General features: G+C 42.6%; 1 protein-coding gene across 3 annotated transcripts in view; it reads right to left on the reverse strand.

The window, feature by feature from the left end:
• LOC140481434 (interleukin-18 receptor accessory protein-like) overlaps positions 1-12735 on the reverse strand; it is an 80583-nt gene that overhangs the window by 40091 nt on the left and 27757 nt on the right. For all 3 annotated transcript variants that reach the window (XM_072577599.1, XM_072577600.1, XM_072577602.1), the window contains 2 exons: positions 10643-10711; positions 7147-7273 (listed from right to left, as the gene is read on the reverse strand). In XM_072577599.1, the coding sequence (XP_072433700.1) occupies positions 7147-7273; positions 10643-10711 (196 nt within the window). The remainder of the gene's footprint in view (positions 1-7146; positions 7274-10642; positions 10712-12735) is intronic.

Consider the following 12735-nt stretch of genomic DNA (forward strand, 5'->3'; position numbering starts at 1 on the left):
GATGTGTCAGTTTACAGCGGGATATAGATAAGCTGCAGAGCTGGGCAGAAAGGTGGCAAATGGAGTTTGAGGTGATTCACTTTGGTATGAGTAACAAAAAGATGGAGTACTGGGCTAATGGTCGGATACTTGGTAGTGTGAATGAGCAGAGGGATCTTGGTGTCCATGTACACAGATCTTTGAAAGTTGCCACCCAGGTAAATAGTGCGGTTAAGAAGGCATATGGCGTACTGGCTTTTATTGGTAGAGGAATTGAGTTCCGGACTCCTGAGGTCATGTTGCAGATGTATAAGACTCTGGTGCAGCTGCATCTGGAGTTTTGTGTGCAGTTTTGATCGCCATACTATAGGAAGGATGTGGAGGCACTGTAACGGGTGCAGAGGAGGTTTACCAGGATGTTGCCTGGTATGGTAGGAAGATCGTATGAGGAAAGGCTGAGGCATTTGGGGTTGTTTTCATTGGAGAAAAGAAGGTTTAAGGGTAACTTGATAGAGGTGTACAAGATGATTAGGGGTTTAGATAGGGTTGACCATGAGAACCTTTTTCCACGTATGGAGTCAGCTATTACGAGGGGGCATAGCTTTAAATTAAGGGGTGGTAGGTATAGGACAGATGTTAGGGGTAGGTTCTTTACTCAGCGAGTCATGAGTTCATGGAATGCCCTGCCAGTAGCAGTGGTGGACTCTCCCTCTTTATGGGCATTTAAGCGGGCATTGGATAGGCATATGGAGGATAGTGGGCTAGTGTAGGTTAGGTGGGCTCGGATCGGCACAACATCGAGGGCCAAATGGCCTGTACTGTGCTGTATTCTTCTATGTTCTATGTTCTATGTTCTATCTGGAGAGTAAGTTTGCCAATGGGTTCTGGGATAGCATACATAAGGTGACAAATGGGCCTGAACAGTGCTTGGTGCATTGGTAAGCCAGCTAGAAAGTTTCTGTCACCAACAAGAAGCATGGAAGACTTTGGTACTAATTTGGTAGAGAAATTTTCACAGAGTTTGAAGCCCATTTTCTTTCTCAGTGTGCAAATGGTGACCAACTCAATGATACCACACACAACCATGATGCAATATGTGGAACTGTAGTACAATGAGTTTTTTGGGTTGTCTTCATTGAAACCTCAGTTGACTGAAATGATCATGGACAATCCAAACAGAAAGACAGTGTGTTGGCTGCCTCCACTCTTTCTCTGTTTCTTCCTTTTCCAGTTCCTGAACTCTCACCGTCTGCCTGGTGACAAAGCCTGTACTCTCAGAATGCTCAGGTTCTGCAGGACACACCAGATCATAATGAATTAAGAAATCCATTCCAATGATATTGCAAAACTCCTCCTACTTTCATTTACATCCCAGAGAGCAGTTGAGAGTCAATCATATTTCTGTGGGTCTGGAGTCATATGTAGACCAGACCATGTATGGACAGCAGTTTCCTTCCCTAAAGGACATAAATGGTGGGTATCCATTCTGCCAGCTCACCCTGATACCATGTGCCTTCATCTTTTGTACCAGTCTGCCATGAGGAACCTTGTCAAAGGCTTTACTGAAGTCCATGTAGACAATATCAACGCATTTCCCTCATCAATCATCTTTATCACCTCCTCAAAAAACTCGATCAAATTAGTGAGGCACAATTTCCCATGCACAAAACCATCTTTACTCTGAGATTATGCTTTCTGTTCCTACATTCTCCAACAAGGGTAAAATAACCTCTCCCTGTCTATAATAAATAGAGCAAGGAACTGCTGATGTTAGAAGTCTGAATCAAAAACAGAAATTGGTGGAGCAACCCAGCAAGTTTTGTAGAGTCTTTGGAGAGAAGGCAGAGTTAATGTTTCAGGTCCAGTGACCCTTCTTTAGATCTCTCCTTCTTTATCCCTAAGGATTTTATGTACTCCAATAAGCTAATTTCTCATTCTGCTAAACTCCAATGAGTACAGGCCCAAATGATTCAACCTATTGTTATAAGCCAATCCTTCCATACCTGAGATCAATCTAATAAACTTCCTTTGGACTACTTACATCAGCTCCTATGTCTTATGGTCTTAACAATTCAGGGCACACTCCACGGTCAGTGATTACACACACAACCCCAGCCATGTTATTCTATATTCATCCATCACGCATCATCATGGCACATCTCTGAACCCCTTGCCATCTGGTTCTGCTGCAATGCTGCTGCCAGCTCATTTTGCGCAGTGGGACAGGTACCTTATCATGGATTGTATCAGGACACATCTCAGCACTGCTCATTGATTCTCTTGGCACTTACTTTGTGCCTACTTCAATGCTCACAGTCCTGTCTTGTCTTGCTTTTGCAGTAAGCTAGTGATTAAAGATCACAGTATGTCTGTCTTTCCATGCTGCTTAGCATAATCACAAAACTAGGCAGCTTCTCCTGATCAGTCAAGGTGCTGGATAATTTGCAGTACAGCACTGTGCTACATCGATCTCGTATCTACACCATCTGCCAACAGCCCAGGCAGCAAACACATTGCATGTGCGTCAACTAAATCGCCATATTTCAAGTCAAGGTGGGGCTTCTATTGGTCAGTTTTTTCTTGTTGGAGTAAATGAAAGACATTGGCTGATCTCAGTCTAAGAGATTACACATGTTAACTGATGGCTTAGGGTGAACACAGTCAGGGGGTCCATAGAACTCTGAGGAATGGGCCATGGTCAGTCCTGCAGGTGACTACAAACAGTCAGGTGACCCATGGTTCATAAGTCAGTCAGAGAGCTGCACGGTGATTAGTCAGGGGATTGGTCATTCTTTAGCTGGTTCATCCATCCAAGTCAGTCAGGGACTGACCCATGGTCAGTCCTGTGGGGTGAGGATTCAGCTCACTGAAAGTCAAGATGGGATATCAGAACAAAATGCTGCCTTGGGGAAGTTAGGGAGGTCAGCGCAGGGAATTGGAATGGGCATGCTGGATAAGACATAAGGCCAAAAGACGTAGGAGTGGCAGTAAGGCAATTTGGCCCGATAAAAAGATCACTCCACCACTTATTCATAGCTGATGAGTATTTCAACTCCAATTACACGCACTCTCCCCATAGCCCTTAATTCCTTGTGAGATCAAGAATTTATCAATTTCTGCCTTGAAGACATTTAACATCCCGGCCTCCACTGCGCTCCATGGCAATGAATTCCACAGACCCACCACTCTCAGACCTTTAGAGAATCCTGGACTAGTACTCCCAGATCCCTTTATACGTTGGTTTTATGAATTTTCTCACCATTTAGAAAATAGTCCATGCCTGTATTCATTTTTCCAAAGAGCAAGCCCTTGCATTTGCTCACATTGAATTTCATCAACCATTTCCTGGACCACTCTCCTAAACTGTCTAAATCTTTCTGCAGCCTCCCCACCTCCTCAGAACTACCTGCCTGTCCACCTAACTTCGTATCATCGACAAACTTCACCAGAATGCCCCCAGTCCCTTCATCCAGATCATTTATATATAAAGTGAGCAGCTGTGGCCCCAACACTGAACCCTGCGGGACACCACTTGTCACCGGTTGCCATTCTGGAAAATAACCTTTTATCCCAACTCTCTGCCTTCTGTCAGACATCCAATCCTCAATCCATGCCAGTAGCTCACTTTGAACACCATGGGCCCTCACCTTACTCTGCAGCCTCCCGTGAGGCACCTTATCAAAGGCCTTTTGGAAGTCGAAGTAGATAACATCCACTCGCTTTCCTTGGTCTAACTTATTTGTTACCTCTTCAAAGAATTCTAACAGGTTTGTCAGGCATGACCTCCCCTTACTAAATCTATGCTGACTTGTTCTAATCCGACCCAGCAACTTTCAAGAATTTAGAAATCTCTTCCTTAACAATGGATACTAGAGTTTTACCAACAACCGAGGTTAAGCTAATCAGCCTATAATTTTCCTTTTTTCGTCTTGATCCTTTCTTGAACAAGGGGGTTACAACAGGACTTTCCCTGACTCCAGTGACTTTTGAAAGATCACAACCAACGCCTCCGCTATTTCCTCAGCCACCTCCCTCAGAACTCTAGGATGTAGCCCATCGGGGCCAAATACAGAGGGACGAAGAATACAGAAGGGTACAGAGAGGATACAGAGGGGATACAGAGGGGCAAAGAATACAGTGGGGATACAGAGGAGATACATAGAGGTGAAGACTGTTGTAGGCAGAAATTCAAAATATAAGAATAGGGAGATTATGCTGCAGGACATGGGATACTACAGAATGGGGATTATCAGTGATCACTATCACCACGGATTCAACCATGTGCTGCACAATCGTTGGCATGACAACACTGTAATGGTGGAGCTTTCTATTCATGAGAGCTCCTGATGTAATCCCAGTTAGTGAGTAGGAGAGGATCAGGACTGATGGGCTGTCTAGGTACTGTGTAGGAACTGCAAGGCAGAAAGGGACATGGAGATTTGGGGGTGAACAGAGCCTTGGTGAACCAAGCTGAACCTGAGGGTTGTGCCAAGTGAGACCTGCATTGCCTTCATATTCATTTGATTTCAAAATGTGCACAGCAAATCAAAAATGGTAGTGCCCACACCGGGAGTGGGTGGAGTTAGTGCTGTGTCAGCACAACAGCTCACGAGTGAGTGTTGGGAGATCCTTCAAGGAAAGCTTTCACACAGCAGTGAAGTCATTTATATTAAGCATTGAGCATGTGAAACACTTAGTGGGTAAAACAGTGCAAAAGCTGGTCATTAGCAATCTTGACCTTGTTATTCGTCATCACAGAATCAAAGTGGGTCATCTCTGAAAAATAGAGTAACCACAGGCAACCACAGTTGGCACCTGTAGACCACAAAGCGCAAAGAGACTGCGTTATCACATTGGCTACACAGGGCCACGGAACTGATTCCTTTTCATCTTAAATTGTAAATATTCTCCGACATGCCCGCATATGCAATGATGCCATCTTTGGGTGGCGTGGGACCAAGATAAGGTCTTAGTACTCATGCAACATCTACAGTCTCCTAATGTTTCTTTGTGACATGACTGATGCTGCATTCATTGGAATAAAGTCCTACATCAAAGTTCCAATCACATCATTCTTTGGCCTTCCTTGTCAGATTGTTCCATGTCCCACTGGACAGAGGTATAGGCTAACCATCATCTGTGAGTGATATAAATGCTGACTGGCCATTCTGACCAAGGGCCTGCTCTACTTCTGACAAGGTTTGTTGCAACTGTGACTGGAGGATCCAGCCAAAGCATTGTTGTTGTCATTGTTGTGCTTCAACAAAGGTGTGTAGAAACAGAGCAGGAGCAGAAAGCCCAGGACCATGAGCAATCTCCAGCAGATACTGGAAAACCTGTGCCTAAGGAGTCTGCAGCTGAAGGTCCCCTTAGGATGCGGAGGAAGTCCAGGAGGTCCACCAGAGTCTATCGTCCTTGATGCCACTTTCTCCAGAGGAACAAGGCACACGGGCTACAGACTGCTGATGTTCCAGGACATGGCCACAGAACCAATACCAGCTGCTGAATGGGAGCTACAACAGGAAGAGTTGGGTGACCATCCTATACTAGTGGCCATCATGGCAACAGCCGCACTATATTTTATGCAACTAGTGCCTGTGTGAGAATTTTCAATCCTCAACACAAAAATGCACCAAGGCTGTTATTGATGCACTTGGTGCCAGATCACAGCACTTCATCTCATTTCCCAGTGACAAAGACAATACTGCAGCCCAGGCAGTAGGATTCAGCAGCATACTTGGCTTCCCCAGGTGCAGAGTACAATATATTGTACACAGGTGTGATATGAGATCCATTTTATAATGCAGCTGAGTTAATCAATAGAAGAGAGCTGCTTTCATTAATGTGCAAGTCGTCTCTAGTCATTACATAGTCTGGTTTAGACACCACATAATCTTCCACGATGCCTATTATTGAGAATTCCCAGGTTCCTGCAGCATGTCCTAGGCTGTGTGCTTTACAAGGATTGTTATTGGAAAAACAAGTACTGGATTAGTGGTGCTGGAAGAGCACAGCAGTTCAGGCAGCATCCAACGAGCAGCGAAATCGACGTGAGGGGCTTTTGCCTGAAACGTCGATTTCGCTGCTCGTTGGATGCTGCCTGAACTGCTGTGCTCTTCCAGCACCACTAATCCAGTACTTGGTTTTCAGCATCTGCAGTCATTGTTTTTACCCCATTGGGAGAACAAGGGCTATTCAAGGGCTAACCAAGGCTGATGACTCTGTAACATGACTACAGCCTGAATGTAGATACAATGCGGCCCATTCTTCACCCAGAACCATCTTGGAGCAGACCATAGGCCTGCTGACCAGAAGATTCAAATGCTTGGATAGGTCCACATTACAGACAGAGTATGCTACATGATTCTAGCATGCTGTGTTACACATAACTGGAACAGGCAGAGACGCAATGTTAAGGACTTCAAAGATTAAGGTAAACAGGAGCAACCTTCTGTGTGACAAAGCACAGCAGTGTTCACCATTAAAAGCCAGAAAGGACTTAATGAGTTCAGTGGATGACAGCTAGGTGCAGTGATCATTTATTTACAAAGTTAAAAATCCCATGACACCAAGTTATAGTCCAACAGGTTATTTGGGAGTACAAGCTTTCAGAGCGCTGTGAAAGCTTGTACTTCCAAATAAACCTGTTGGACTATAACCTGGTGTCATGTAATTTTTAACTTTGACAACCCCAGTCATCTCGATATCATTTATTGACTTGTTGGTGCTTGGAAGCAAAACAGTCAGTTTCTGTTTCAAGAGACCAGTGCGCAGCTTCAGTTTGTTTCTTATTGTTCGCTTTTGCTGTTGCTGAATAAAAGTTGATGTTTTTAAGGTTTTGAAGGCTTTCCTGAATGTGCTGTTCCCACATTAAAGAACAATAAGATGCTGGTCTCCCCTGGGCATTGGGAAAAGTTACCCATGATTGTCAGTATAAAAAACAGATAGTATAATGTTTAATTGCATCACAATTAACCAGCATAAATTAACCACACATTGCAATTCCCTAACAACTTGATGCACTTTTATTGATTTTTCTCCTGTAATCTCTGGCCTTAAGAGCTAAATCTAGGTGGACAAAGACAAGCATAATTAATTGCAGTTTTAGCAAAGACTCATGATACAGGTAATCAAAACAACAACGTTGTCCCAGAAGTTAATACTTACTGGACTTCACCCTGTTGGAGTCTCATATTTTCTGTCACATCTTTGCCATTTATTAGCCATTTGATCACTGGATTAAATTTTCTTGCAAAACCAAAATAAACTTTGCACATCAACTGTACAGATTGTCCTAAAATTAAATGTGTAAATTGTTAGCAATAGCATATCTAGTGAAAAGTATTCAATTAATTCATGTTACCTTGAACCTGCCTGATTTTTCTCACTTATAAGGGTTGATCTGGTTCATTGAATGGGCTGACCTATACATGTAATGCAGCACACCAGACTGCCTCCGTTTCTCAAGGGGAATCTAATTTAAATAGATTGTCCACACCGGAAAACCTCATTAATTTGGCTTACATCACACTTGACTACGCAAAGAAATATTTGCAAAGACAGCAGCTCCAACCACAAAAAGGGAAGTTATGATGAGGATGCATCAATATTCCCCTTAATTCTTAATAACTAATGATGCTGTTGTAGTAAAGGAGGAATGTCCCATTTCGAGGCTCTGTATTAGTTTCTTTTAACAACACAGGCACAGATCACATTGAGGATTGAGCTTTTCAAGTCATCCAAGTCTCTTGCATCTGGTTGTAAATAAGGAAGATGTGATCTGATATTTTGGAGGGAAGTTAATTGCATTCCTTACTGTTGCACACATTTCTTGCAACTTCCAACAAGGATGTCAAAATCTAAATTGTGAAATAACACATCAAGTATCTTACTTTTTCAAGTATTCTCTGGGCTCATCAAAGCTCTACAGTCCACCTCTCTGCCTTTTTTGCAAGGAAGATGGAGCCCAAAAATAGGAAATGTTTGCTACGACTTCACAGAGCACTGGTGACTCTGCAGCTACATGATTATGTGCTGTTTAGTCTCCTTATTTAAGAAGGGATGTACTTGCACTAGAAACAGTTTGGCAAAGGTTCACTAGGCTGATTCCGAACAGGAAGGGGTTGTCTTCTGAAGAAAAATTGAGGTGATTGGGCCCATATGCACTGGAGTTTAGAAGAATGAGAGGCGATCTTATTGAAATATAGTACATTCTGAGGGGCTTGCAGGGTAGGTCTAGACCTAGGGTCACGATTTTTAAAATAAGAGAGTTCATATTTAAGACTTGAGATGAGAAAGAATTCTCTCTCTCAGAGGGTTATTAATTCTCTTCCCTAGAGAGCAGTGGAAGCTGGTCACTGAACGCATTTAAGGCTAAGTTGTACAGGTGTTTGGCCTATACAGTAGCCAGGTTAATGGGGGCCAGCAGGAAAATGGAGTTAAGACTGCAGTCAGATCAGCCATGGTGTTGCAGTCTTGTGGATCTGAATAGAATCTATTTCTTATTATCTCATGATGTCTCACATCCAGACGTAGGACATGCAGACATTGAGGTTTTCAGGCTGAGGCATTCATCAGCAACTAGGGGCATTCTCATTGTGATCAGAAACAATGGATGCAAAGGATAGCTTTGTTCTCTAATTTGGCTAACCCTTCCAGAATTTCTTATTCTTCAAACATCAAGGAATACCACAACAAAGCCATAATGTTTGCTTCTTAGTTAACAGTCAATGGTGTGTGTTATGATGTGATTGTAATATAGCATCTATCATTCATTTAATACAAGTGTAGGATTTGTTAGCTCATCAGAAACTCTTCCTTATTTACAGCACACAGCATTTTAAAAACTGATTTAGGAATGCCAATGCATAGTATATTTTTAGTGTCTTTTAAATATTCATAGCAACTGAAAATGTTTTAAAGGAAAACGTAAGTAAAAAATAACAAATGCATTGGGCAAAGTATCACAATACAGTCGAGGTAAAACCAGCTTTTCGATGGCCATAATATGCATCCAGCATTTAGAGGCTAATTTCAGCAGTTAAAGTCTCAAGATCCCAGTAACACACATGTGAAATGGCTAAGCAATGTACAGTGGAAAGGCAGAGCTGAAAATGTTTGCTGGAAAAGCACAGCAGGTCAGGCAGCATCCAAGGAGCAGGCGAATCGACATTTCAGGCATGAGCCCTTCTTCAGGAATGAGGAAAGTGTGTCCAGCAGGCTAAGATAAAAGGTAGGGAGGAGGGACTTGGGGGAGGGACGTTGGAAATGTGATAGATGGAAGGAGGTCAAGGTGAGGGTGATAGGCTGGAGTGGGGGTGGGGGCTGAGAGGTCAGGAAGAAGATTGCAGGTTAGGAAGGCGGTGCTGAGTTTGAGGGATTTGGTTGAAACAAGGTGGGGGGGGAGGGGAAATGAGGAAACTGGAGAAATCTGAGTTCATCCCTTGTGCTTGGATGGTTCCTAGGCAGAACCCTCCAACCACAAGGGATGAACTCTGTATTAGTTTCTTTTAACAACACAGGCACAGATCACATTGAGGATTGAGCTTTTCAAGTCATCCGAGTCTCTTGCATCTGGTTGTAAATAAGGAAGATGTGAACTGATATTTTGGAGGGAAGTTAATTGCATTCCTTACTGTTGCACACATTTCTTGCAACTTCCATCAAGGATGTCAAAATCTAAGTCAAATCCCTCGAACTCAGCACCGCCTTCCTAACCTGCAATCTTCTTCCTGACCTCTCCGCCCCCACCCCACTCCGGCCTATCACCCTCACCTTGACCTCCTTCCAGCTATCGCATTTCCAACGCCCCTCCCCCAAGTCCCTCCTCCCTACCTTTTATCTTAGCCTGCTTGGCACACCCTCCTCATTCCTGAAGAAGGGCTCATGCCCGAAATGTCGATTCTCCTGCTCCTTGGATGCTGCCTGACCTGCTGCACTTTTCCAGCAACACATTTTCAGCTCTGATCTCCAGCATCTGCATTCCTCACTTTCCCCTCACAGTGGAAAGTCACTCTGCTATAGGGGATTTCCAGCAATGAGCCACATTTGCATAAATCATTCTTTTAAATGAAGCTTGCAAATATCAGTGATAAAATCTCAATCTCTATTTGCCTCAAAGCTGCTCACTTGTGAAAAGAGAATTGAGTGCAGCCATGGACCAAGATCTGATCACTGACCCATACTTATCAGATTCTCCATCACTTGCACAGCTATAGAACTTGGGACAACAATGTTCAGCAATCAGTCAATCCATCAATTTCTGATACTCAGGCTGATAACAAATAGGTGGGGTTGGTGGATATCTGTGATCCATCACACCCATTGGGGAGTAGTGAAGTCACCATAGTCTTGCCAGACTGTAGAGCTGCTCTCTCATTTGAGAGAGATGACTGTTGGTGGTTTAACCTAAGGGTCACCTCAGGCAAGCGGAGGGGTTCAGAAAGAGGTTCAGATGGTACAGGAATTGAACCCGCCCTGTTAGTGTCACCCTGCATCCACAAACTAGCTATCCAGTCAGGTTATTTCAGAAAGTTATGTGCATTCACTTGTCTTCCCCCATCAGTGAGTTCATTACTGAAGGCAACCTCCACTGGCTGTTTTGCAGAATCTGAAGCATTGTATACATTTATTTCCACAGAAAACCAAATTTGTTCTGACTTACCAAGCTCAACTTCAATCGTTTTTAGTTGATGAGGATCAATAACAGTTGGAGGTCTCCTTGTGTCATCGGCTGAAATAAATGATCACATGGCATTTGTAAAATTGTCACACCCAGAGAGCTGTAATGTCATCATCCAACAATTGGTTTTGTGTTACTTTGTTTTTAGGTTGTTACAGTTTAAGATGCCTCATCTTATTCCACCAACACATTAACAATAATACACTAACTACCAGAAACTAAAAGTAATGGAAATCATCAGTGCTGAGATCCTCTCCAAAGCCGAAATGTACGCTTCAATTTAGCCTTGCTATGTTGCAACATTTGGTTCTGACATTCTACATTTTATTTTCTATTCTTCTCACCAACAAAAAACAAGCTATAGAGAGCTCTCCAGAGCCCACACTATATTTTTTTCCTGGGGACGAAATTACACAGGCTAATATTCGAGCTTCTTTTGGCAAGCTTTCACAATAAATTAACATAAGTAAAAGACACCTGTACCAGTTATGTCATTCAGAACATGCACTACAAAGTCACATTTATGTGATGTATATGTTATTTTTACAGTATTAGTAAACTGGTTAATAAGGATTTGAATTGCATAGGCTGGTAAGTGGACAGCTTTCTGGTAGACTCTGAGAGGAGCAATGTTGCTCAATTTGGGAAGACACTTTCCAGTTTTTGGCCGAAAACATTGCATTTTGTTTCAACATGTCTCAGCATCATTTTTCTTTTCATTTATGATTGATTGATTTGTAATTTCAACTCAACCTTTATCATTATTTTTCCTTCTAAGAGTATGAAGATGATGTGTCACTTATTGACTCACTTTACATCATTCTTCCATTAGGGGAACAAGGGGGAACAAATTTAAGCAATGTCAAGCCATCACTCGCAACCAGTGCTCAATCATAATCATAGAGTCATCCAGCAAGGAAACAGACCCTTCATTTCAACCAGTCCAAGCCGAAAGTGTAATCCTAAACTAAACTACTCCCACCTGCCTGCTCCTGGCCCATCTCTCTCCAAACCTTTCCTATTCATGTATCCATCTTTTAAAAGTTGTAATTGTACCTGCATCCACCATTCATTTAACTTTCAGACATTAAGATTTGTAAAAGTAAATTTCATCTTTAATGTGGGATTCTAACTTTGTTTATGTATTTCTGAAGATTTGATATAGGGCTCTTGAACATATGGGATTCACCTACATGACAAACACCCTCACAATGTGTAATCTCATGACATTTACACACATGACATCCCCCAATGTTATAGGGCAACTTCAATTGTGGGCCTCAGTGTCATTCAACTCTAAATAAAATAATTTACGTTGTACAATGAGATAGAAAGATAATGTATAAATCAAAGAACAGAAACATATTAAATTACTTCAGGATGTATAGTGTTTAAATAAGTTACTTGTTTGATGACTCTGCAGTATCAAGCAATTAAGCACCAGTGATTCAAAAAAATAAGAAGCTTATAAAATTTTGGACAACTGTATGACTTTATAACAATTCATTACAGGTTAAAAGATTAATAAAGGTATCTACCTCAAATCCAGAAACCTCAGAGCTGAGGCCAGATGGAATTTTGGTATTGTTGGATGCCATTTTGGATGATTTGGGCTGTAGGCAGTTTATATTAAGCAAGATTCGGTGGGATCAAGAATTGCTTGGGGTTTGGAGTGGAGGGTGAAGCAGTGAAGCCAATAACTAAACTAGAGGTACAACAACAAACTAGACATTGAGACATGTCAACATGGCAGCTACCTGGTGACTTCAACTCACCACTTGCTCCAAACAGCATCTCAAAGCATGATCCAAGGCTAATGCCTCATGTCTCATTCATAGCCATTGGCAACAGCATTTACCACCTCCTCACGATCATCCTGGCATGGCTCCAATCCACTTGCAAGCTGCTCAGGGAGGACAGCAACAAACCTTGAAAGGCTGCAGCAGGACCACTTATGGGGAGAGGGACAGGTGCCCGCCTCACAGATTGGATCTCATGGCTTGCTGTCTTAGCTCTCACTCACTTTGCACCAACCAACATGCTTTCAATATCCATTCTTGTCCTGCCTTGCTTGG

This window comes from Chiloscyllium punctatum, chromosome 9 (assembly GCF_047496795.1).
Source record: "Chiloscyllium punctatum isolate Juve2018m chromosome 9, sChiPun1.3, whole genome shotgun sequence".
Lineage (NCBI taxonomy): Eukaryota > Metazoa > Chordata > Chondrichthyes > Orectolobiformes > Hemiscylliidae > Chiloscyllium > Chiloscyllium punctatum.